Raw genomic sequence first — 24,375 nt, forward strand, 5'->3', positions numbered from 1 at the left:
TAACTGCCCTTAATTTCTCATTATATTATTTTATATAATACAATATCACTTGAGGGAAATCCGTTTGTGGTTGACTAAAAAGTAATACAGTACAGTACATGTGGAGCCTCAAACCATGTTTTTTTTTCTCAATAAGAAAACCAGGGCGTCACAGTTCTTGTATAGTACTTGTTTGCGATGGTACAGTCGCATACGCCCGTGTCGTTTGCCTTATAATCTGCAAAGAGGACAGCTCGGTTTGCATTTCTAAAATCATCATCAGCTACTGTATGTTTGTTGTTCTGACAAAGCAGTTCAATTTCAGCAGGGAGCGAATTGGGGCTCAGGTGCCAAGGTGAGCGTGTGAACGCAGCTCTTGATGTGAACCCAATAAGACCTTGAGCTGACACCACACTGACTCAAGTCTTTTGGCTCCGCTGCACACTGTAACCAAATTGGGACTGCTCTGCCTTGCGAGTGCTTCGACTAAAACGAAACACGGAAAACTGTAAATTCCACACAATGGCTCAACTGATGCGTCATCCATCTGGCGCCGAGTGAATGTGGAGTGCATTATTTCACTCTCCCGTGACGTATGACTTCACCGAGGCTATATTCGGCTCGTATGAGGTTGTTAATTTTCAGCTGGGCGTGATTTTTGCACCTTCCTTTGGCACCTTGTGATTTCCTTCCAACACAACGCATTCATTTTCGTCACTACCTCATCCTTCATCTGCACAATCCCCCCCACCCCCCGCCCCCATCCTTTCGTTTTACCCCTTCTCTATAATTGGTTTCTATTTTCGGGCATCCATAAGAGTCTCTGTGTCTTGTGTTTGTGTCTCGCACCCCATTTTCAGATTGACCGTCTGATGTCCTATCAGTCTATGATTCCGGTTTCATTTTGACACAACCTCTTATCACCCCTTTTATCTTTTATGTGTGGCCATTAAATAGGATTAACGGCGCACCGAAGACCAAAATTGCAAAATAACGCCGGGTGAAGTATTGCGAAGCAGAGTAACGCTCATGACCTAATTCAGGTAGTCTGGGAAATGCAGTCAGCTGACGCTGGAGGATATATTTAGTCGACAGCCCCCCGCAAAGAAATGCACAGGTTTCGTACTTATGTGTACATAAGATTATATGTCACACAGCTTTATATTCATCAGTTCCAAGACAATCTTAAAAGGGGAGTGGAAATGAGAAGTTGGAAGAGGGAGGGAGACATAATGTAGGCCTTGGTTGGCTGATGGGTGTCTCTAGAGAGGCAGCTTGTGTTTAAAAGACCCAAAAGGAGAAAGGATGAGAGGCTGTCAGATCATTTTCACTCGTGAGTGGAGTAAAATGAGGATCTCTCATCAGAGCAAAAAAACCTCACCGGGAAGGCCCGCAAGCTGCAAAGCTACAAGCCAAACGTCGCAGAGACGTCCCGCGCTCGTTGGTACTCGCCGCATCCGACCGGCACCGCCTCGAAATACTCTTTCACGCAAGCAGCATGCTCGCGGTGGGCAGACACGCAAGCCGCCCTTGCACGTGACGCCGGCGCGCAGGGCGAGCGCGGAGCCGGCGCACGGCTGGCTGACGCTGGCGTGCGACCAGCAGACGGCACGCGGCGCTCACTCGGGTTGCACCTTCTACTGCTATTTCTGCTACTGCTGTTACTGCTGCTGCCTCACGTTGCTCTCCTTCTCTCTCCTCCTCCTCCTTTCCCCACTTCCCCATGATCCGCCCTCTGACTCCTTCCCCACCCATCCTTCCGCTTCCTCCACCCCCTTGCCAACATCAACTTCCTGTGTTGACGAACTTTCGATCCATCCTGACGTCAACCTGACGGTTTCTGCCGCGATTTCCTGCCGCCCTCTGTCACCTTGCCGCACCTCCGATGGTTCTGTCGCCCTCCACTACACATCCTCCCCTGAACAACTCGCTCCCTCCCGCCCTAATACCTCTCCTACTTCCTCTTCCGACTCCTTCTCCTTCCATCGCCATGTCCTTTGCCGGCCGTGGCCATCTTCTCGTTCTCTTTCCTCCCTGCTCCTCTGCCCTCCCAGCTTTGGGGATCCGGTATTGTCCTACGCGTCCACTCTGGAACACATTCCCACTGGGCCGACTCGGCCTCGGACGCTGCTACGCCAGCAGAGTCTCCAACAGCCCCTCATGAACCCGCCGGGCTCTGGATTTGGCCATCCGCCCACCACATCCCAGAGTTTGGGACAGTTACACACAGCACCTGGACATCCTGGGGGAGGCGGGGCTGCTGGGAGAGGAGAGGCAAGTGGTGGCGCCGGTGAGGGCGGAGGTGCAGGTAAAAGAGCTGTTCCACGGATCACGCGAGGCAGCCCCGCAGCAGCGGGTGCCTCTCGCTATAGAGGAGGCGGCGCAGGAGGGCGCTCGCGTGCCAATCCGGGCAGCTGGGATTACATGATGGACCAGATCCGGAATCGCGGTATGGACGTCAAATCCTTCCTGTGAGTATTTGCCTCATCGTGTTCACGGAATCTCCTCATCTGTTGGCCCGTTTTATGAATGTGAGCGTGTGTAAATAAGTCGAATGGAATGCACGATTATGATATGGCGTTATGATATTTCATGACTGACTAATCCTCAGCGCTACAATACGTCTAGGCGTGTGATTTATTCTGTTTTAATTCATATCTGAGGTCCAGGGAAGGATATTACATCTTGCACTTCGTCCACGGACTTACCGTATGTGCATTAAATTAAGGTGGGTGTGAACGTCATTTGTGTTTGCACCGGAACTTTGAGTAAAACATATGAGTCTTCATAATGTCCCTACACAGTCACTTCTGTTGGGCTTCATACGTATACGGTGATCCCTCGCGGTTCGCTTAGCGCGGCTTCAGTGCATCGTGGATTTTTTTTCAAACATATTCATAAAAAATGTCATTAAAAAATTCATATACATGGAGTACAGTACTGTATATGTTGCTCTATGTGACTCGCTGTTGTTTTGCAGCTTCTCGCGGACAGTTTGCGGACTTAAAAAATAATATATATATATATATATATATATATATATATATATTATTTTTTTAACCTGTATATGTTAATTGGTGGGCGGCCCGGTAGTCCAGTGGTTAGCACGTCGGCTTCACAGTGCAGAGGTACCGGGTTCGATTCCAGCTCCGGCCTCCCTGTGTGGAGTATGCATGTTCTCCCCGGGCCTGCGTGGGTTTTCTCCGGGTGCTCCGGTTTCCTCCCACATTCCAAAAAAACATGCGTGGCAGGCTGATTGAACGCTCTAAATTGTCCATAGGTGTGAGTGTGAGCGTGGATGGTTGTTCGTCTATGTGTGCCCTGCGATTGGCTGGCAACCGATTCAGGGTGTCCCCCGCCTACTGCCCGAAGACGGCTAGGATAGGCTACAACACCCCCCGCGACCCTCGTGAGGATCAAGCGGTTCGGAAGATTAATGAATGAATGAATGAATGAATGTTAATTGGTTGCTACTTCGCGGATTTTCGTTTATCACTGATGGTTTTGGTCCCCATTAGCCGCAATAAACGAGAAATTACTGTACCATGCAAATTGTTGACTGATTAATTTGAAAGCAGATGATCCTGACGGTGGCGTGTTTGAAAAATCCGTGATATAAATGTTAATGTCCCGTCATTGACGGCGACAAGCATTGTTTTTGAGCTGGATCAGCATCTCGCATTTGGCTGAGACAGGATATATCTCCCGCTGATGAAGACTAAATTTTGTGTCAGAGATTTTGCGGCATGCAAGGGGAGGGGCGGTTTTTGATATATTTTATGCAAATCCAAAATGATGAATGGTGACGTGATTAATGAAATACTTTGACTTGTTAATGCATGCAGCCTTGAGCAGTAATGTCTTGAAGTCTACTGCACTATTAATTATCCAGCAAGATGTCAATATTGCTTGAAATGAAATTCCACAAGGGCATGGAAACTGGTCAGCTACTTTCAGCCACCGCTTTTTTTTTTTTTACTCCCTGATAAAATGTCCAGTGTTTACGCTGCATGCTCTGCTAAACAGTAACATCTGTTCAGCCCGTCGAGCGCAATTGTCTTAACAGGACAGTGTCACGAGTTTACAATATTCATGAGATGTGACTGAGACTCTCTATATTTTATATTCATACGGTCCCATTCGCACACAATGTTATTTCTGCGCTGTCCCTTTGAATGACTATTAAATGTTGTGGGGGGGGGGGGGCACAGAAGTAGGCCTAATCCATATTGTATGAGGTGTGCAAACTAATATTGGTCCAGCTTTTTGGGGCACTTGCTCACTTACGTGCTAATAGTAAACCCGGGATAATGGTTGGGCTGCTAAGATGCTGGCGTGTGTCTGCAAGGGCGCATCAGTCAGGCCATGTGTCACTGCGCATCAGGATAAGTGCAAGGGTTAAGCAACTGAAGCATTGATCTGATGTCAACAGAAACCATTTAGTCTTCAACATATTGTTACTTCAGCCCATAAGAGGATGGAGTCACACGGGGGAGGCGGAGCTACAAAGGAATGACGAAGTACGCTGCCGAGATGCAACATTCAGCATCTTTTTTGTGCCTTTTTTTGCTGATTCTGTGGTGGAATAGTTTTTATTTTAAACATTAGTCTGGCTTTTTTTATGTAAAGTTTAAGGATTTGCGGGAATATGAGAGTGACACAGCTGGGCTTAGTGCCTTCAGCACAATGGGCATTAGCAATGTAGCACATGCAAGCACCAAGGTCATGGAGTGAAAAGCCTGTTCTGGTCAAGTCAACATGTAAATGTGAGGTTGTGGTCACGATTGTTGCATTTTCTCGACAAGAGCAACACCTCAGATGATTGGTGATGGAGCAGTGAAATAGGAGATCGCTTACAAACAGGTGAACCATTGCTGAGTGAAATTGTCAATGTCTTTGACTCATTGTACGTCTCGTCTTTGAGCCGTTTTACCAAATTGATCTCCGGGGAGATACAGCAGCATTATAGACTTTAGTCAATCATGTGTCCCGGTGTCATTCATATCCATCTCACTTTATCATCCTTTACTTTCAGAGATGTCAGTTCAAGTGCTTTGCTGAAGTGTAAATGCCTTCATCAACAAGCAATGGGGGAAGAGGAAGCCAATAACTATTCATTCTACTGTCCACACACTGTACCATTGTATTGAAGGGTGCACAGCAAATAACAAAAACAAAAAAAAAAACCCTACTTTTTAAAATAATGAATTTCAGGGTTTGAATTTTGGCTCAGGCCTTCACGTGTAGTTTGCATTCCTTCCGCGCGTGCCAATTGTTGTTTGTCTATATGTGCCCTGCGAAGTCCGCCGTGTTTGGAAGCAGCTGTTCCGAGATCCTAATTGGGACCAGCGAATAGACGAATGGATGAATTGGGAAGAGAAAAAAAAAGAAAAGGAAAAGTTGAAACGACAATGATTAGCCCTAAATCGAAAGTCAATGTAAGCACAAGAAGCCTGTCAAAGGAAAGTGTGACTACTTTTCAAGACGTTTTTGGAACTAATTAATATGATTGTGCCGAGCATCTGTGTGTTATTTGAACAATTATTTTGCATTGATTATATTTTGATGAGTGATAGCTCAGACTAGGGAGTCTTGGTGGTTCAGAGACTAGGGAGCAGTTATTTGATTTGATGAGAAAATGCTGGGAAACGCATATGATTCATGGAAAAAAAATGTTAAACCACATAACCTTTGCAGAAAAAAATATCACAATTGGGTCACTGTAATGCCAGTTCACAGTACAGCCATTTATAATCCTTTCGCTTTTTTTTTTTAGGTTGTTGCTGAAGTTCGTTGGACAGATTTAGGTTACCACTTTTAAAAGTTTTTTTTTAAGTAAGCAACGTGGGGCATCTTTGGTGAGCAAGTTATGACTGGGGATGTGCCTTCATCTCCAAGGATGACAGAAAAGGTGGGAAACTGCCGCGATGCGTGTGCAGCGAAAGATTATTAAGCACCTTAATCGTTTTGTGAGAAAAGCCCCGAATTACATGTAAGAAAAGCAAAATTGCAATATTTGTACGGTCTTGACAGTAGCGTATTTTCTCAGCGGTGGTACAGTAGCGGCATCGGCGGCTTAAGCTTTAGAAGCGTGGCTGCGTGTGGCAGTTGGCGGGGAGCGATGAACAGGCGGGATGGTTAAGACGAAGGGGATAGGGATGTGAGGGATTTGCGGGAGGAAGTCTGGCTCAATAGTGAAGTGCGTGGAGGAGTGCAGTGTGGCTGGTGACAGAGCGTTGACCCAGAAAGCGGCGACACGCGCCGAGCACCTCTAGACGCTATGTCACTCAAATAGAAACAATTAGTCCAGATCCTTGTAATGAGGCTTAATTCGACCTAACTGGCCAAAGTCGACGGCAGCCATGTTGGCTGGGAGGACGTGTTTGGCGAAGATGTGCACCTGTGTGGATATTGCGTGGATTTGAACCACTCGCTTAGTTTACTTTAATGAGTTCATGTCTATGTGAAGTTAACCCTGTAACTTGATAACATGTTAAGATGTCCACTGTAGTAACCGCTGTCCCTGAAAGGTTTACATTTCTAATTCCTTGCCACAAAGACACTTTTCCTCTTAGTTTTGTTTTGTTTTTCTAATTGCAGGGTTATGAAAAAAAAGGTTCACCAAGCACAAGCCAAAGATTACTTAGGTGGGCTTATGGGGAGGTCACGCACATCCGTGCCAAGGCCCCCTCTGAGAAAGAATTCCCTTCCTCCAGTCACCATTGGACAACTTCGACGTGGAAACAGGAGTTTAGAACATTCAGGGTCAGCTTCCACCTTCCCAGTTCCATCCATCCATTGTCCAAACCGCTTAATCCCCACGAGGGTCGTGGGGGGTGCTGGAGCCTATCCCAGCCGTCTTCGGGCAATAGGTGGGGGGACACCCTGAACCGGTTGCCAGACAATCGCAGGGCACACAGAGACGAACAACCATCCGCGCTCATACTTACATTTAGGGACAATTTTTTTGAGTTTTCAATGAGCCTGCCATGCATGTTTTTGGAATGTGGGAGGAAACCGCAGTACCCGGAGAAAACCCACGCAGGTACGGGGAGAACATGCAAACTCCACACAGGAACCCACAACCTCTGCACTGTGCGGTCGACGGGCTAACCACTCGACCGCTGGGCCGCCCCATCCCGGTTGAGATATTTTAAGCAGTAAGTTGATTCATTGATTCTTAATTTCCTTTTCCAGTCCACGAAGGAAATTTAGTCCACCGCACATGGCTAGTTCAGTGTTAGCAGAGGTTTGCGGTTGACTGAGTGCCCTAATTATTCACTTTTAATTTGGGTTGCATTTCAGGTTGGTTAATATCCTTCCCTGGACAGTGTTGCTGTTCTCTGACATAGCAAAGTTTCTCTTAATCAGCATTTTCTTTATGATGGTGACTCGTTCCTTCTAATAAGATCCAGAAATGTCATGTCACAGTGCTGCTGTCTGCCCTCACCTGAACTGATGTCTCTTCTCCTCTCCCCCTTCACTTGTGCCACATCTTCTGTGCTCGCTTTGGCCACACTTTGCATCTCTTCTCGTTTCTTTCTCTCCCCGTCTACATGTGTCTCTCTCATCTGATTTTTGTTTTCCGGGGAGCCAGCGAAGGGAAGCTGGTGGTCCTATCTTTGGCCATCGGTGTGGCCGAGCAAGACGACTTTGCCAATATCCCTGACCTGCAGGAAACGCAGCCGCAGACAGTCCCGGCAGCCGGTCAGGAGCCCCCCCTCGAGAAGAGGTACCAGAGAACGTTTGAGAGTGCGTGAGTGTGTGCGTTAGGGAGAGTGCGGAGGATGGCAAATGACAGAAAGGCAAGGGTTCGATCTCGAAGAACTAGCGTAGCGAGGAGTTCTGAAAGCAAGGTAGAGGAGAGTCGGGGTTTTCTCGTGGTGAATCGCGACACTTAAATGTTTTGTGATAAAGACTGTAGTTGGAATACCACCGCAGATAGACACGAACATCAAAAGAGATGATAGGGCAACCACACGCGGGGAAAAAGATGGCTGCCAATTTGAAATGATTTTTTTTTTTTTTTTTACTGGGCTGATAATCATCTCCTGTATCACAATGACATTCTCCTCCGTGTTGTCATTATCTTTGTTGCTTGCCATTTCACTCCTGTCACCCGCTCTAGTTAGCACATTTACTTTGTATTTTCACGCTTTTATTATTCTAGTCTCTTCTCCGCTGCCTTTTATTTCTATTTATTTATTTATTTTAGCCTCATGCTCATTAGCTGCCTTCAATCACCCTCTGCTGCTCGGAGAGATCCGTCTGTGTAGCTCCCACCAAGGGCCCAGAGTGCCTTCTCATTATTCCACAACATGTTGGTCGCTTACATAAATATGTTGCTAAAAATAAACCCTTTCCTTGCCTGCCACCTCCCATACGAGAAGCCAAAAGATTTGCACTCATCTATGAGGACCCATTACAGTCATCTCCCAAAATGTTTGTTGCATTCTATACAGTGTGTGTGTGTGGGGGGGGGGGGGGGGGGGGGAAGCATTTACAAATTACAGCAGTGGTTTGTTCTTGTGAAACAAAACGCTCAAAGCGCACTGCGCCTGTGTTGTGCATGAGTGTGGTCAGTTTTACAGCATTTGTACCCTCTCTGAAGCACAGTGAAATCCAATACTTGGCACAAGCGGCGCACGTTTGATTTCCCCCGCTGGCCTATTCAATCTCTTTTTAACCTCACTTCTGATTCTGTGACAAATTGGAGACAATTTGGAGATACATGATGTGACACGCGCCTTGAAATGGCGTCGACGGGTGAACAAATTTTGGTTATTCGTCACACCAATTATGTCTCACTCGCAGGTGTTTCATCAGCGCGAGACCGAGAAGACAGGGAACGCAAACTCTTCCTCAAGACCATAATGTGTCTTATCGTTCGCACGCAGCTGTCGGACAACATGATGGGCGTTAGAATGCCAACATGGCTTCAAATGGCTTTTAGCAAAAGGCAAACACTCTCTGACATTAACTCATTCAGTACCAGCCAATTCAGGACCAAGTCTGGAAAGACGTTTAAAAACGTCTTTGGGAGTGAATGAGTTAATAAGGACCTTAAGTGCTTGCAAAACTTTGCCGTGACATTTTTTTTTCCTTTGGGTTCGTTTAGTCCTGCAAATATGAAAGTGTTCTTTGTGAAAGAAAACCTCTCTTATGAACATCAAAAACTATCCCTGTTGCCCAGACTCGGTATGAAATTCAGCCACCGAGAATGAACCCCCCCAACACCCACCCCACCTTTCTGCCATTTCCTGCGTATTACTTTTCCAGCCATTGTGCTCACCTGGAAACTTCCTTTAATGGCTCGCGAAATCCACTAATAGGACCAACAAAAGACAGGCGCGCTATGGCGACTCTGTGCTCCAGCACAAAGGCTCAACCGCTTGCCTCGATTCGCTGTGATTGAGTGTGCGGAGATTAACCCGAGGTTCATGCAATTTCTTGAAAACGGACAAAAAAATTGGTACAGGAGTATTTAGCTACACTGAAAGAGTTTGAATGCCATAACATTTTTGCCGAGATCCTGTGTGGTCCCTCACCTATGTTGTTCTCTAATTCCATCCGAGCTCCCGATTGTGTTGTTTGTCTTTTGACAAATTACAAGCCAAAGAGTTTTAATGAGTGATTTAGTCGCACTTTAATTGGATGCTAAATAGAGAGGCTGAAGTGAAATCCGCGGTGTGTTAGCAACGCTCAGTCAAGTTTATGATTCCCCGCAGCGTTAAGTGCTGACTTCACAGATGTCCGACCACGATCGAATCGATCAAGCTTTTTGGCATGCTGCTTATTCTCATCTGGGAGTTGCCTCGAGCTGGAGACAGAGCAGCACTCACTTTTATTTTCACTCTCGCATTCTCATCAGAAAAATGGTGTATTTACATCAAACATGCCCTTCATGTGCCTGTCACATACAGTATCCATAAAATCGAAATGGATACAAGTATTGAGAGAAATAGCATCATAAATTGTGAATGAATGGCCCAAAACTGTACGAAAAAGAGACTCGTGGAAAAAGCCTTCCCAACTTTCATCATCACATTTTCCTCCCATTTTCATTTCCTGTCAATATCCCCATACTTTTGGCCATATGGAGGAATATCAATCTATCTATGTCTAGTCTACACATTTGCATAACAATCTGTCAAATAATTGCAAAGACTTACTAAGCATTTTTGGGGGTTATTGGACACGCGCATCTGAATATTCTTTAAAATCTCAGCGCTTTTGAGTACAGCAATTCATTGAAGGTTCAACCAAACAAGTCGCACACATCTGAGCAACTTTGCCATCCTATTTATTATCATCCATACGAGACTCAATGTCCAGTAGCAAAACCACAAAATCAATATTCTCCATTGAATTTAACTTGTTAATTAATAACATGTCTGTATTTGATCTTGTGATCGGGTATTTCTTGACACTCTTAACCCTGCTTATTAATCAAGCGTACATGCATGGAAAGTATCAAAGGGTGAACCAATCCGCTTCATGGGCCTTCTCCTTGCCCTTCGGCAAGCGGGCATGCTAATGCTTAATTGTTCCTTTGCTGTGCTTGAAAGCCAGCCAAACAAACACGGCATCGTCCCCGCCGGCCACGAGAAGCTGATATAGGCTGCGACATTCATTCGGCACCGTCACCGACCTTGTGTATGTGCGATCACACGATAAAAATGCGATAAAAGCTTTCTGAGAGACCATGAGTATATGAGGCGGAGCTTGGGCTGACAAACACGTTTCTACATGCGCTCGAGAAATGCGAGAGCCGTCGGTGTGATTGATTGCGTGACAAAAGAACACGCGAGAACAGTCGGGCAGGAAAACGGTCTCTGATTGGAACCAGGCACGCTGAGATATTTACAGTCAGACACGTGCATCCATACTGTAGGCTGTTGATATTCCAAAAGCTTAATTTGAAACTTAGTGTGGCTTGATTATGCCTCATTGGTCCTTACTCATACAATTCAGTTGCGATTCAGTGAACCTATACAGTACAGGCTCCTCCAGTGTTGCCATAAAGAGAAGCCACATTCCCCAGGAGCTTTGAATCGAGATCTCTGAGTGAGCAGCGAGTCGACCACCCAATGAAGACGCAGATTCGGGACGGGGGAGGCGGAACTTATACTTGTGCCACATTAACATTCAATCCACTTGCCCGTGGCCTTTCAATTATTCAAGCATGGATGTTGCATCATTTTGTGTAAGCCAGTGGAGACGTTGCTTGTTTTAGAATACATCCGGGAGATATTAATAGATATAGATGCAAATTTCCATGCCTGAAAGATGGCATGCATTCTGTGAGAGTGTCTTTTTATTGCCAAGCATATATATATATATATATAATGTATTATATATTACATGAGAGCATGACGCTTACTTGCTGTCAAGTTCTGGACCGAACCGAATAATGTTTTTGGATTCCAGAAATGCAGGCTCAGACAAAGTGCGATCACAAAATAATATATATGTTACAGAAAAGTGCACCGAGAAAGTACAAACTGAAATTGTTGATCACAAGGAGCCAGGAAAAAAAATGCATTAAAAAACAAAAAAGCTTGCAAAAGGCAAGAACTGTGAGAATTCACAATAATAAAATTGAGAATTCACAATAATGAAATGATCAAAAGTCCAATAATGCGAAAAAACAAAGCTCAAGATCGATAAAAAGAAATCATGAAAAGACTTGCAAAGATCTATGACAAAACGAGAGCGACTGAAATATTGAAAGGTCTAGAATACAACACTTGAAGCACAGGCGTGAGCAAGGTCACTAGTCCGACAGGAGACGAGGCAGCTTGGCAGTCAAATACATGGCAAGGCCTGATGATGAATTTACATTCTGCCCGAAAAAGAACTGACATATCAGCCCATATCCACTGAAAAAAATAAACCGACTCACATTGTGATATAGGGCAGTACAGTATAAACCCTGTATAAATGAAACTAAGGAATGCCACCTGGTGGTGATTGCTGATATTACACCATAAAACTCTAGTCTCCCCCTGCAAATTGGACTTGAATATTTTTGGATTTATTGATTAGATTTCCTTCTTTTTTCTTAATATTATTATTTTATTTTTGACTTTTTTCCAAGTTTTGGGGGGGAAATTGTCCCGCATTTAACCCATTTCCTACAGAAATTGTCAACAGGATTGAATATTTATTATTATTATTATTTATTTTTTTAATTAACGTTGGTGTTTGGGAAAAAAAAAACAAGACAATTCTGAAGAAACTTTTCTTCTTTGGGAGGTTGGGGGGACAATAAGAAAATGAATCATGGGGCCACTCAGCCCATAGGCCACTAGTTTCCCCATCCCTGCACTCAAGTGAGCGCTTCTACCCTCGAGGTACTTTGAGAATCACCGGATTAGACTACCCTGACACAGTGTGCCTCCTATCACAGGAGCTCTTCAGGCCTAACAAATCAGTTCTCTCTCCAGGCGTGCCGATTAAGTTGGCCCCTGAACCTTCCTATCACTGTGGCTGGCGTTCATATCTCCTGGGAATGCACTTTCAAGCATTAACGCACGTATCAAATGAAGGCGAATTTGAGAAAGACTTCCAAATCGATGGGTTGTGTTCTTATATTCACACGGCATCCGCCTTCCAGTTGAGCAATTGAAGGGGGCTGTGCATTGCGTTATGGTGGGCATGACGGGAGGTATGAGGCTGGTACGCATGTGCTCCTCCAATAAACGGACGGGGAGGCGAGCAATTAGGAGCTTGAAGATGTGACTCAACCCTGTTGTGCCTCAGAGCAGGTGGCTCATTTGCCGCTGCCTCCACCTCAGAGTCAAATCTTCCATTTCAATCTGCATTCAAAACATTTAGGCGGCTGCGTGATTGCAGTTTTAGTGAACCTTTAAAACAACAAAAAAAAGTCATTCAGCAGCTTGGAGACAAATTAGAGACACGATTGAAAGGCGCCGGATTGTTATTGATTGTCTGGACAGTTGGCGTCGGACAATCTGATTTTATTCGCCATGGCGGCTGAAGTTAAATTGAAAAGCGTCATTTTAAAAATTGCGCAACAGCATTCTCTGTGAATGAGGCAGACAGGCGGAAGACGACATTCATTCAGTGCCTCCCGTGTTGCCTCTTCTCCAAATTGGATTTCAACAGACGTTGCTATTTAAGTCACGTTTCCGGCCTTGACAGGCAGCGATTAGTTAACAGTGAACGCATACGAGTTTTGGTCTGGAGGGGCGCCCGAGCAAGCAAGGACGGCAGGCCGGCCGAACGTTGATGCGGACGACGAGTTATGTGAGCGTTGCTCTTGCTGCGACTGCTTGATCCTCGGGAGTTTCCACTGTGCCCCCCCAGCCCCCAAGCGCATATCTGGGTTGGCGCAACATTGAGATTGAAAAACCTCATCAGGTCCCAGGCGTGTTTGAATGTGTTTTGGGGAGGGGGCTTTTTGTTTCTCGAGTCTCTCTCCAGCCTTGAAGTGGAGTGTCTTTCCCCCCTGCCCCCCAACCCCTCTTCGAGCTGCTGGCCCTCGGTCAGGTAACAAAACAGGATAGTATCACAGGACGGTGAAACCCACAGCGGCCCCGCCTGCCTCCACACACTGCGTTTGTGTGAACGTGTGTGTGTGTGTCTGCGAGGCTCTCACCCGTACCTGTCATATATCCTAAAACTCTTTGTTCTCCTTGTGCTTGCCTGTTTGCCGCACCCCTCGTACCACACCTGCCCCCGTGCCCACTCCCAACTGCCTCCCGCACACACCCTCGATCCCAATACGTATGATCTATGTTTCGAGAAGACGTTGCTATGCCAACAGCCCACTTTCTGAGCTGCAGGGGGAGTCTGATCTGAACTCGAGTCGACTCTGCCGTCTGCTGGCTACTGTAAGACACTGCAGGGCTCCAACGCGTCGTCTCCATGAAGCCCCATGGGGTCAGACCAAAATGCCATCGGCGCCGTAATACGTCGATTCACAGATTTTTTTTTTTGGGGGGGGGGGGTTAGATAAGCCTAAAACCAACCCTTATTTAAATTCATGATACACTAGAAGCCTTGGAGGACAGAAGTATTTCCTGCTACTAAAGTGCTGTCCCAGCCACTTTGTGAAAAGAAGCAGGCGGCAGCACTGGAGCAGAGGACCACCTGAGGCGCCGTAGAGCAGCGTGATCGGAAAGCCATTGCGTCGGTTGCAGGAGCTCCTACCCGAGAAGGCAATGAAGCCCCCTGAGCGGAGCATGAAGGCGAATGAATAATTGAGGATGTTGACTCCACCATCGATACTTGGCAGGCGGAGGACGAGGAGGAGGGAGGTGCCTTGCTTGACTCTAAATCCTAAGCATCGCTTTCGGCTTCAGAGCTCCCTTCATCTAAGTCTCGAATCGTGATTTAGAGCTCGAGGTGCCCGTTTCGATCGCCTTTAACCTGTTGCCTGCAGTTTAAAAAAAATGAGAAAGAGAATATAAGGCCCCTAAAAATGAAATGAGACCCCCTGGCAACTAATAACGACTAACGGCCGATTGATGACGACCCGCCTCACTCCTGGAATTGGTTAACACCCCGCCGATTCCTTTGCTGGTCAAATTGAGTGTGATTTTGTGCTTGTCCTGTTTGCTCGCTTTTTCTGTCTGTCTTTTTGTCAGTATATTTTCCCCAGTTCTGTCCTTGTGTCTGCAAAAAAAGAAAGAAAAAGAGCACATGAGCACATTTAACCTCTCCAAATTTGATCGAAGAAGCCATGAAACATTTTCAATTTCAAATGAAAAAAAACATTTTGACAGATGCTGGCCAGACAGACAGACTTGTTGATGGGCTCGTTGTTTCCTGCCTGTCCAAGGCATTGCCCTCACTCTCTTGAGTGACACCGACATGCATATGTCAAATATGCACGCGTAGCCAATGCCAGTTTGTGCTTTGGCCCTTGTGATCCCAGTCCTCACTTTTAGAGTGTTGCTAAACAGTTGGGAAATCAGGCCCGAATCAAGTTGACCTGACCTCATTTCAAGTAACACCCTCTTTTGTGACACTCTAAATGTGCATTTCCCCTTTTGACCCACGTATGACATTTTTGGCCACTTATTTCCCTTTCATATCAATCCCACGATGACATCATCTTTCCTATTTTCCTTTCTGGTGATGATCCATTGGATTTAATTTCATTTTTCTATTTTTGTCGTCATTCTCTCCCTTCAGCATGTGTGTCCCTTTGTCCACTGTTAGATTGTGTGTGCACAGTTCTTTATTTTGTTCTTCTTTGATACTTATCAGACTGACCAAACTAAGCCTCTCTTGTGTTTCCAGGCTTTCCTTCCTTCCTTCCTTCCTTCATTCCTTATCTTTTCTTGCAGCTCTCCTTTTTTTCTATTTAATGTGGTGTTTGTAACAATCTCACTCTGTTTTGTTTTTGCTTTTTGTAACCTCACTGTTCATGCTATTAATACTTGCTATCTCTTCTTATACAGATAAAAATGATTTCCTACTTGCTTTTCTCTTTCTTACATCCCTTGTTGGGCTTTATCTGCAATCTTTATGATTTCTGTCTTCAACCTTCCGCATCCTCTCATTTGATTTGTCTTTCTCACTTTTCTCTGTGGTTCTCTCTCTTTTTTTTTTTGGGGTAGTCATTTATTGCCCAACGGCCTTTCAGTGTTTAGCCTGTCCATGTATGGAGTGTTGTTTTCCAAAGTGTCACATTTTATTGGTCAGGACATTTGGATATTCGTATCGTATAACATGCTCTCTTTAAGTTCATATCAACTCTCTTCCGTAATTGTATTGCCTTTGTTTGCTGTTTACATTCCGCACACCTTCTTCTCATGTTGTCGTATGAACTCAGAAGTGTTTTCTACCACAGTGTTTATTCCACCTTAATGTGTTCTACAGTCCCCATTCGAAGAAGCAGGTGTTGAAATGGATTCGTATTTACAGTAAATAGCAGCTCAAACATATCAGAGCTCCATTTTGTATTTATTTTTTATTTTTTTTAATTGAAAAGAAGATTTTGTTATGGATCACACAGTCTTCTGGTCGATTCAAACACACTACACAAAATGTTCACCGTCGTGTTAAATGTCAAGTGATCTCCGTGTTGCTATACATGTTTGTCCTGTGTGTTTTTTATGTCTTGTTGCTTCTATATGTCGTTTTCGATGTGGGTGTCTTGTCCATGTCCTCCTAGGGAACTCATGGTTGGCTACTGAATTGGTTTCGACAAATACAAATTTAGTGGTTCATTTTATTTTATTTTTTCAATGGAGTGTTTATTGACTTGCTGGCGGTAACTTTCTCGTTGGAGGGATGGATCTTTGCCACGGCGGACATATGCACATTTCAGATTCCAAGTCCCATCAAATGCAAAGCCACACATCAAACGTCCTCCGTTCCAGCACCCGTTGTTAATCTGTGGATTTATTTTTTATTTTTTGGGGCAGATCTGATTTGGCTGTTCTCAGAGAAAGCACAATCACCTTTGAAGTGACATCTATCCCAAACAAAAATTTGGACTCGATTGGGTGTTTGTAATAGATACTTTTCATGTGCCAAACAGGTGGAGGTTGGACTCAGACATTCTCTTTCTCTGGAGACGAGTTTGTGCGGGTCCTGTCGGTCAATGTGTGTTTGTTCTTCCAGGGGCAACAAGCCAGCCAACAGTCCCAAAGGCCAACCGCCCGATGCTGACGGCCATTCCTCCGTTACCGACCTGGCTAACTCCCTCACTGGAGACATGGTGATGGTAAGACCACCTCTCCCGGCGCACATACAACAAACGGTTTATACAAATGTTTTACGGCATCTTCCAACACCATGTATTAGTTGTGTCAGAAAGGTTCCAGGACTGGTCAAGCAAACAACAACATATCCACAAAGTGGTCCTGCAGCATTTTTTTTCTGTTCAAGCGGTGGAGAAGAGACAAGAGTTGTATCGGGGCATCTCGTGTCTGTGTCACCGTGACAACACGCCCGCTCACAATGCCTTGAGCATCTGACGGTTCCTAACTCACACCAACGAGGCTCTGTGTGATCTGCTTAATGTTTGCCAAGCTCAAGGGCGTCATCAAGGAAAAACGTTTTGAAGACGTAGACAACATGAAGATGGCCACGAGGAGGGAGCTGTGGAGGATCCTGAAAGAATCATTTCAGGAGTTCATTGTGGCATGGCAAAGAAGAATTAGAAAGGGCAATAGAATTCAGGGGGATTACTTCAAATTGATGAAATATGACTTTTCTGGCAGCCTTTTTGACACATGACGTGTTATACTTTGATCAGATCATTTACTCAGATTTTTTTGAAATTTTCCGCCGCTGTTGCATGTGTTGTTTGTTTTAATTTGAATGCACTTGTGGCCCTTACAGCTATCTCCGGGTTCAGAGGACGACGACGGCGAGGGGCCAATCAGTGAGAAGCTGGGTCGGATCCAGTTCAGTATAGGCTACAGCTTCCAGAACACAACCTTGACTGTCAAAGTTCTCAGGGGCCAGGAGCTCCCGGCCAAGGACTTCTCTGGCACTTCGGATCCCTTTGTCAAAATCTACCTGCTGCCTGACAAGAAGCACAAGCTGGAGACCAAGGTCAAGAGGAAGAACCTCAACCCCCATTGGAATGAAACCTTCCTGTTTGAGGGTGTGGATTGTTTTCCTTAACATCTGTCACAGCTCACCCAGTCACTTATTCAGTGTCACAGTTTAAGTCACTGTCAGCCTGATAAAGTCATTGCCTGATTCACAATCGTTCGATCAAAAGAAAAAAAAGATCGTACTACTTGAGTTTATGTAGTGGATATTTTTGGGGGGCTATTTTCTGTTCAATCTGTTTTTCCTTCATTATTTGTGCCCACCGGAATGCCTTGATCCTCATTATTACCACTCGAAAGTCAATTGAGGATCAGCTTTGAGATTTCACTGACATGCGGCTGTACTTGTTGAGTCATGAGAATCATTGCATTTAACTCATTCACTCCCAAAGACGTTTTTAAATGTCTTTTCAGACTTGGTCCAAAATTGGCTGGTACTGAATGATTTAATAATAATAATAATACATTTTATTTATAAGCGCATTTCAAGACACCCAAGGACACTTTACAATAACAAAAAACACATTTAAAAGTAGGCGACTGATTTGATAGCTTGCACACTGGCACCACAACTAAATAGGAATGCACGTCTCATCTTCTTTTGCCTGTGTTTTAGGTTTCCCCTATGAGAAGGTGAGAGAGCGCACACTTTACCTTCAGGTGTTGGACTACGACCGCTTCAGCAGGAACGACCCCATTGGAGAGGTCTCAATCCCGCTTAACAAGGTGGAGTTGGGTCAGATAAAGACCTTCTGGAAGGAGCTCAAGCCCTGCAGTGATGGCAGTGTAAGAGAGGGGGGGGCAGCCACTGGGGTGCATGATGGTGATTCCATTCCAGTGTTTTCATTGTCACGTTTCACTCGACATGCCAATGTCATCCACTTTCTACTGAGTCAATTTTATCTTCACCAACCGATTGGTTTTCTGTGTTGATTAACTAGATCCAGTGATCGTGGATTACATCATAGTGAGCAATCTGGAATTTGATATTCCCTTACCAAATCAGATATTAGTTGATCGATGATTCATCCCGCGTGTGTGTGTATGTGTGTGTGGGGGGGGTGTGGGTGTGTGGGTGTCTGTGTGTGTGTGTGTTTCTCAGGGGAGACGAGGCGACTTGCTGCTGTCTCTCTGCTATAATCCCACTGCCAACACCATCACTGTGAACATAATCAAAGCCCGTAATCTCAAAGCCATGGATATCGGAGGCACCTCAGGTAGACTTTGCTTATTATTTGCTGTCTCTCTCCTGTCTCTCGGGGTGTTTTCACCCCAAAAAAGTCCTGCCCGTTTGATCCGGACCAAAAGCGGGCCTAATTTTTCACACTATACACTGTACAGCTACATTCCCATCGACCCATCGACGCGTGTGACGATCGGTCCTTCCATTGGACAGAAATGACATTGTTGACATTGTATGTTGTTAGTGCTACAAAATAATTTCGCGTGTCCAGAACAGGTCATTCAATTTACGTTTTGCGATGCTATTTTTCCAAATTTTGGATCTGCGTTGTCAAATGTGTGCAGTAACCCGCAGGAGCGTGCGCATTTGCATGCTGGTGGCGGCGCGGGTAAATATAAAGATGAGGTATCACCTATGATCAACATTCACTACGGGCTAATATTTCCCACGATGCTGGGCTACGGTGTCCCAAAAAGTTGCTCATATCTGGTCCCGTTAAAGCCTACCAAACAGTGTAGCTGTGACTACACCCCAGCACTTGCTCAGCGGTCATGGGACCCCCGAGTCACGTTGGATTGTGACGTTGCGCAATACCTGCTAAACATTTATATATTCAGTGCCCCACTCTGTTCCAAGGACGCATATCACCTGGTTCCTGATCACAGCCGCGCCATATTTGGCTGTGTAGCAAGGTGACATTACATCAAGTTGAAAAGGTTCCCGTGTCTTTGTCAAATTACAATTAGCAACTCCCTAAAAAATTAAACGCCCCCCAAAAAAACCCCTCCTCACAATAAAGCCACATCTCTTGAAAAATCCTAATGTCAGATCAGGCAGGCACCGTCGTATTTTGGTAGAGTCCTCAGATTGGACAGTGAATGAACACAGAATAACAAAATCACATCATAGCAATCGGAACCAACACGCTTTTGCCACAGATGGGACCTTTTTTCTTCTCTGTGAAAATTAGAACCCCCCGCCCCCCCCCCACGACAAATAACAATTCACCCTGCAAAAACTCACACATTTGTGTTCCTTCACTTCATTCTTTTGTTGTAAAATCTAATAAGTAATTGTACTTCTCTCAGTAATTGTATGTGAACATGCATGACGTTAGCAGCACATAGTGCTATTAGCCCTTATAGAACTCCTTTGGAGCTGTCTCACAAGACGCACTGTAAGTGCTTCCAAGCGATGCCGTGGTATAATTTTCACAGCACCGCTATGTAATAGTCACCAAAAATAATACAATCCTTTCCATTCAAAAATGAGTGTCAGAAGAACAATCATTGAAAATCAGTTTATTTGTCTTAAAAAAAAACATAGTACAAGTAGCTAGTGCAAGTACAGTAAACTGTTGCGCGTGGCTTCCAATTTGCAGATCCGTACGTGAAAGTGTGGCTGATGCACAAAGACAGGCGTGTCGAGAAGAAGAAGACGGTGACGATGAAGCGCTGTCTCAATCCCGTCTTCAACGAGTCCTTCCCCTTCGACGTTCCCGCCCATGTGCTGAGGGAGACCACCATCATCATCACAGTCATGGACAAGGACAGACTCAGCCGCAATGATGTTATCGGCAAGGTAAAGTCTGACTTTCGGCTTTGTTGTCATTGCCCTTTATGATGACAGGAATGTCCCTTTCACATTTTCGCCTGCAAATGTAAATACGTCCAAAGTTTGGAGCGGTGATACAAAACCCTCATGAATATTTACAATCCACACATAGGCAGGCAGATAAATATCATCAGTCATCTTCACTGTCGCTTGATTGAAATAATGTGATACTTTTCTTTTTTTGTGTGTGTGTGTGTGTCTGTGTGTGTGTCTGTGTGTGTGTGTGTGTGCGTGAGACAACACTGTCGGCATATTTACAGCTTCTAAAGTATACGTGAATATGCTGACTTTACCGGGGCAACTGTTGCTCGTTGGGGGTTTGGAATTAGGGAAATGTCAATTATGAAAAGATTCGGGTTTCTTTTAACCCTCGTAGTGCACCGCTTGCGATAAATGTACAATGATGTCTTTGAATTAAAGGCAAAGGCATTCAGAAAAACACGAGAGAGCAGAAACTTATGGAGGGGTTCTAAAATAGCCTAAATTTCATGACGTCACCGCCTGATAATTCTCAGGCATTGCAGCAACAATAAAAAAACGTTTTGATACCTTAATCTTCACAATTTACATATTTTGCACCATAGAGACCCATTATAATTCATATTTTTGAATGCATCGTAAACCTAATGTGTATACATGCATTTCACGCGATTTTTACGTCAATCGCTTTGTTTTCGCTTGTACAGACGTAAGCATGCCACATTGTTGGGTTGAGGTCATTCCAATTTTGCAACTTTAGGTGGCGTCAGAGGATCGCAAATGAGTTTGACTTTTTGCAGGAGGCTTCAAACCAATGCATTTTACATGAACACGTCCGGTCGGGATTGTTAGTAGGGCTTGGTTGGGACCTCCAGACACAATTTTTTTTTCCCTTTTGCAAAAAATAAAGAATATAAAATCCCAAAGAACTAATAAAAACTATATATGTATGGATAGCACAGATGCCTCTGAACATTTTGAGTGTTTGAAAAAAAAAAGAATGTTTTTATAACACAAAATACATCATTACAAAAATTGTAAAATGCGTAACTTAAGGCTTTTTTAATTTGAAGCACACAAGGGTTAAATGGAGTAAAACTGGAGCCGGAGACAGATCCGTTATTATTTCGTAAATTAGTTGAACTATCCCCTCCGTGAGTCGTCACCTTACCGTGGTGGAGGGGTTTGTGTGTCCCAATGATCCTAGAAGCTAAGTTGTCTGGGGCTTTATGCCCCTGGCAGGGTCACCCATGGCAAACAGGTTCTAGGTGAGGGGCCAGACAAAGCACGGCTCAAAAGACCCCTTATGATGAGTAAAATTAATGGATCTCAGTTTCCCTTGCCCGGACGCGGGTCACCGGGGCCCCCCTCTGGAGCCAGGCCTGGAGGTGGGGCTCGTTGGCAGGCGCCTGGTGGCCGTGCTTACACCCATGGGGCCCGGCCGGGCACAGCCCGAAGAGGCAACGTGGGTCCCCCTTCCCATGGGCTCACCACCCATGAGAGGGGCCAAAGGGGTCGGGTGCAATGTGAGCTGGGCGGCAGCCAAAGGCGGGGACCCTGGCGGTCCGATCCTCGGCTGCAGAAGCTAGCTCTTGGGACATGGAATGTCACCTCTCTGGCAGGGAAGGAGCCCGAGCTGGTGTGTGAGGCAGAGAATTTCCGATTGGATATAGTCGGGCTTGCCTCCACACACAGCCTGGGTTCTGGTACCAGTTCTCTCGAGAGGGGTTGGACTCTCTTCCACTCTGGAGTTGCTCACGGTGAGAGGCGCAGAGCAGGTGTGGGCATACTCATTGCCCCCCGGCTCAGTGCCTGTACATTGGGGTTCACACCGGTAGACGAGAGGGTTGCCTCCCTCCGCCTTCGGGTGGGTGGACGGGTCCTGACTGTTGTTTGTGCATATGCACCAAACAGCAGCTCAGCATACCCACCCTTTTTGGAGTCCTTGGAGGGTGTGCTGGAGAGTACTCCTGCTGGGGACTCCATTGTTCTGCTGGGGGACTTCAATGCTCACGTGGGCAATGACAGTGATACCTGGAGGGGCGTGATTGGGAGGAACGGCCCCCCGGATCAAAACCCGAGTGGTGTTTTGTTATTGGACTTCTGTGCTCGTCACGGATTGTCCATAACGAACACCTTGTTCAAACATAAGGGTGTCCATATGTGCACTTGGCACCAGGACACCCTCGGCCGCAGTTCGATGATCGACTTTGTAGTTGTATCATCGGATTTGCGGCCGCATGTTCTGGACACTCGGGTGAAGAGAGGGGCGGAGCTGTCAACTGATCACCACCTGGTGGTGAGTAGGCTCCGATGGTGGGGGAAGATGCCGGTCCGTCCTGGCAGACCCAAACGTATAGTGAGGGTTTGTTGGGAGCGTCTGGCGGAATCCCCTGTCAGAAGGAGTTTCAACTCCCACCTCCGACAGAGCTTTTCCCATGTTCCGGGGGAGACGGGGGACATTGAGTCCGAGTGGACCATGTTCCGTGCCTCTATTGTTGAGGCGGCCAATCTGAGTTGTGGCCGTAAGGTGGTTGGTGCCTGTCGTGGCGGCAATCCCCGTACTCGCTGGTGGACACCAGCAGTAAGGGATGCCGTCAAGCTGAAGAAGGAGTCCTATCGAGCCTTTATGGCCTGTGGGACCCCAGAAGCAGCTGACGGGTATCGACTGGCCAAGCGGACAGCGGCTTCGGTGGTCGCCGAGGCAAAAACCCGAGCGTGGGAAGAGTTCGGTGAGGCCATGGAAGCCGACTTCCGGGCGGCTTCGAGGAAATTCTGGTCCACCATCCGACGTCTCAGGAGGGGGAAGCAGTGCACCACTAACACTGTGTACAGTGGGGATGGGGCGCTGCTGACTTCGACTCAGGACGTTGTGAACCGGTGGGCAGAGTACTTCGAAGACCTCCTCAACTCCACCAACACGTCTTCCTTGGAGGAAGCAGAGCCCGGGGACTCTGAGGTGGGCTCTCCTATCTCTGTGGTTGAAGTCACCGATGTGGTTAAAAAGCTCCTCGGTGGCAAGGCCCCAGGGGTGGACGAGATCCGCCCGGAGTTCCTCAAGGCTCTGGATGTTGTGGGGCTGTCCTGGTTGACACGCCTCTGCAACATCGCGTGGTCAACAGGGAGAGTGCCTCTGGATTGGCAGACCGGGGTGGTAGTCCCTCTTTTTAAAAAGGGGGACTGTAGGGTGTGTTCCAACTACAGAGGGATCACACTCCTCAGCCTCCCTGGTAAGGTCTATTCAGGGGTGCTGGAGAGGAGGGTCCGTCAGGAAGTCGAGCCTCAGATTGAGGAGGAGCAGTGTGGTTTTCGTCCCGGCCGTGGAACAGTGGACCAGCTCTACACCCTTAGCAGGGTCCTTGAGGGTATGTGGGAATTCGCCCAACCAGTCTACATGTGTTTTGTGGACTTGGAGAAGGCGTTTGACCGTGTCCCTCGGGGAGTTCTGTGGGGGGTGCTTCGTGGGTATGGGGTACCGAACCCCCTGATACGGGCTGTTCGGTCACTATACCACCGATCTCAGAGTTTGGTTCGCATTGGCGGCAGTAAGTCGGAATCGTTTCAAGTGAGGGTAGGACTCCGCCAAGGCTGCCCTTTGTCGCCGATTCTGTTCATAACCTTTATGGACAGAATTTCTAGGCGCAGCCGAAGCGTTGAGGGGGTCCGTTTTGGGGGCCTCAGTATTACATCCCTGCTTTTTGCAGATGATGTGGTGCTGTTGGCTCCTTCAAACGGGGCTCTCCAACTCTCACTGGAGCGTTTCGCAGCCGAGTGTGAAGCGGTTGGGATGAAAATCAGCACCTCCAAATCTGAAACCATGGTCCTCAGTCGGAAAAGGGTGGAGTGCCCCCTCCGGGTCGAGGAGGAGATCTTACCCCAAGTGGAGGAGTTCAAGTATCTTGGGGTCTTGTTCACGAGTGGGGGTAGGAGGGAGCGGGAGATCGACAGGCAGATCGGTGCAGCGTCTGCTGTGATGCGGACGTTGTATCGGTCTGTCGTGGTGAAGAAGGAGCTGAGCCAAAGGGCGAAGCTCTCAATTTACCGGTCGATCTACGTCCCAACCCTCACCTATGGTCA

General features: G+C 46.4%; 1 protein-coding gene across 6 annotated transcripts in view; it reads left to right on the forward strand.

The window, feature by feature from the left end:
- The window catches only part of syt7a (synaptotagmin VIIa), an 80,200-nt gene that overhangs the window by 51,289 nt on the left and 4,536 nt on the right, over window positions 1–24,375 (forward strand). For 3 of the 6 annotated variants that reach the window (XM_052061876.1, XM_052061877.1, XM_052061880.1), the window contains 7 exons: window positions 2,034–2,450; window positions 7,577–7,711; window positions 16,582–16,684; window positions 17,305–17,572; window positions 18,139–18,308; window positions 18,625–18,739; window positions 20,087–20,286. In XM_052061876.1, the coding sequence (XP_051917836.1) occupies window positions 2,034–2,450; window positions 7,577–7,711; window positions 16,582–16,684; window positions 17,305–17,572; window positions 18,139–18,308; window positions 18,625–18,739; window positions 20,087–20,286 (1,408 nt within the window). Of the gene's footprint in view, window positions 1–860; window positions 2,451–7,576; window positions 7,712–16,581; window positions 16,685–17,304; window positions 17,573–18,138; window positions 18,309–18,624; window positions 18,740–20,086; window positions 20,287–24,375 lie in introns of those variants that run through there. The other 3 variants (XR_007961879.1, XM_052061875.1, XM_052061879.1) reach the window with 2 other exon arrangements.

The sequence above is a fragment of the Hippocampus zosterae genome, chromosome 3, assembly GCF_025434085.1.
Source record: "Hippocampus zosterae strain Florida chromosome 3, ASM2543408v3, whole genome shotgun sequence".
In the NCBI taxonomy this organism is placed as follows: domain Eukaryota; kingdom Metazoa; phylum Chordata; class Actinopteri; order Syngnathiformes; family Syngnathidae; genus Hippocampus; species Hippocampus zosterae.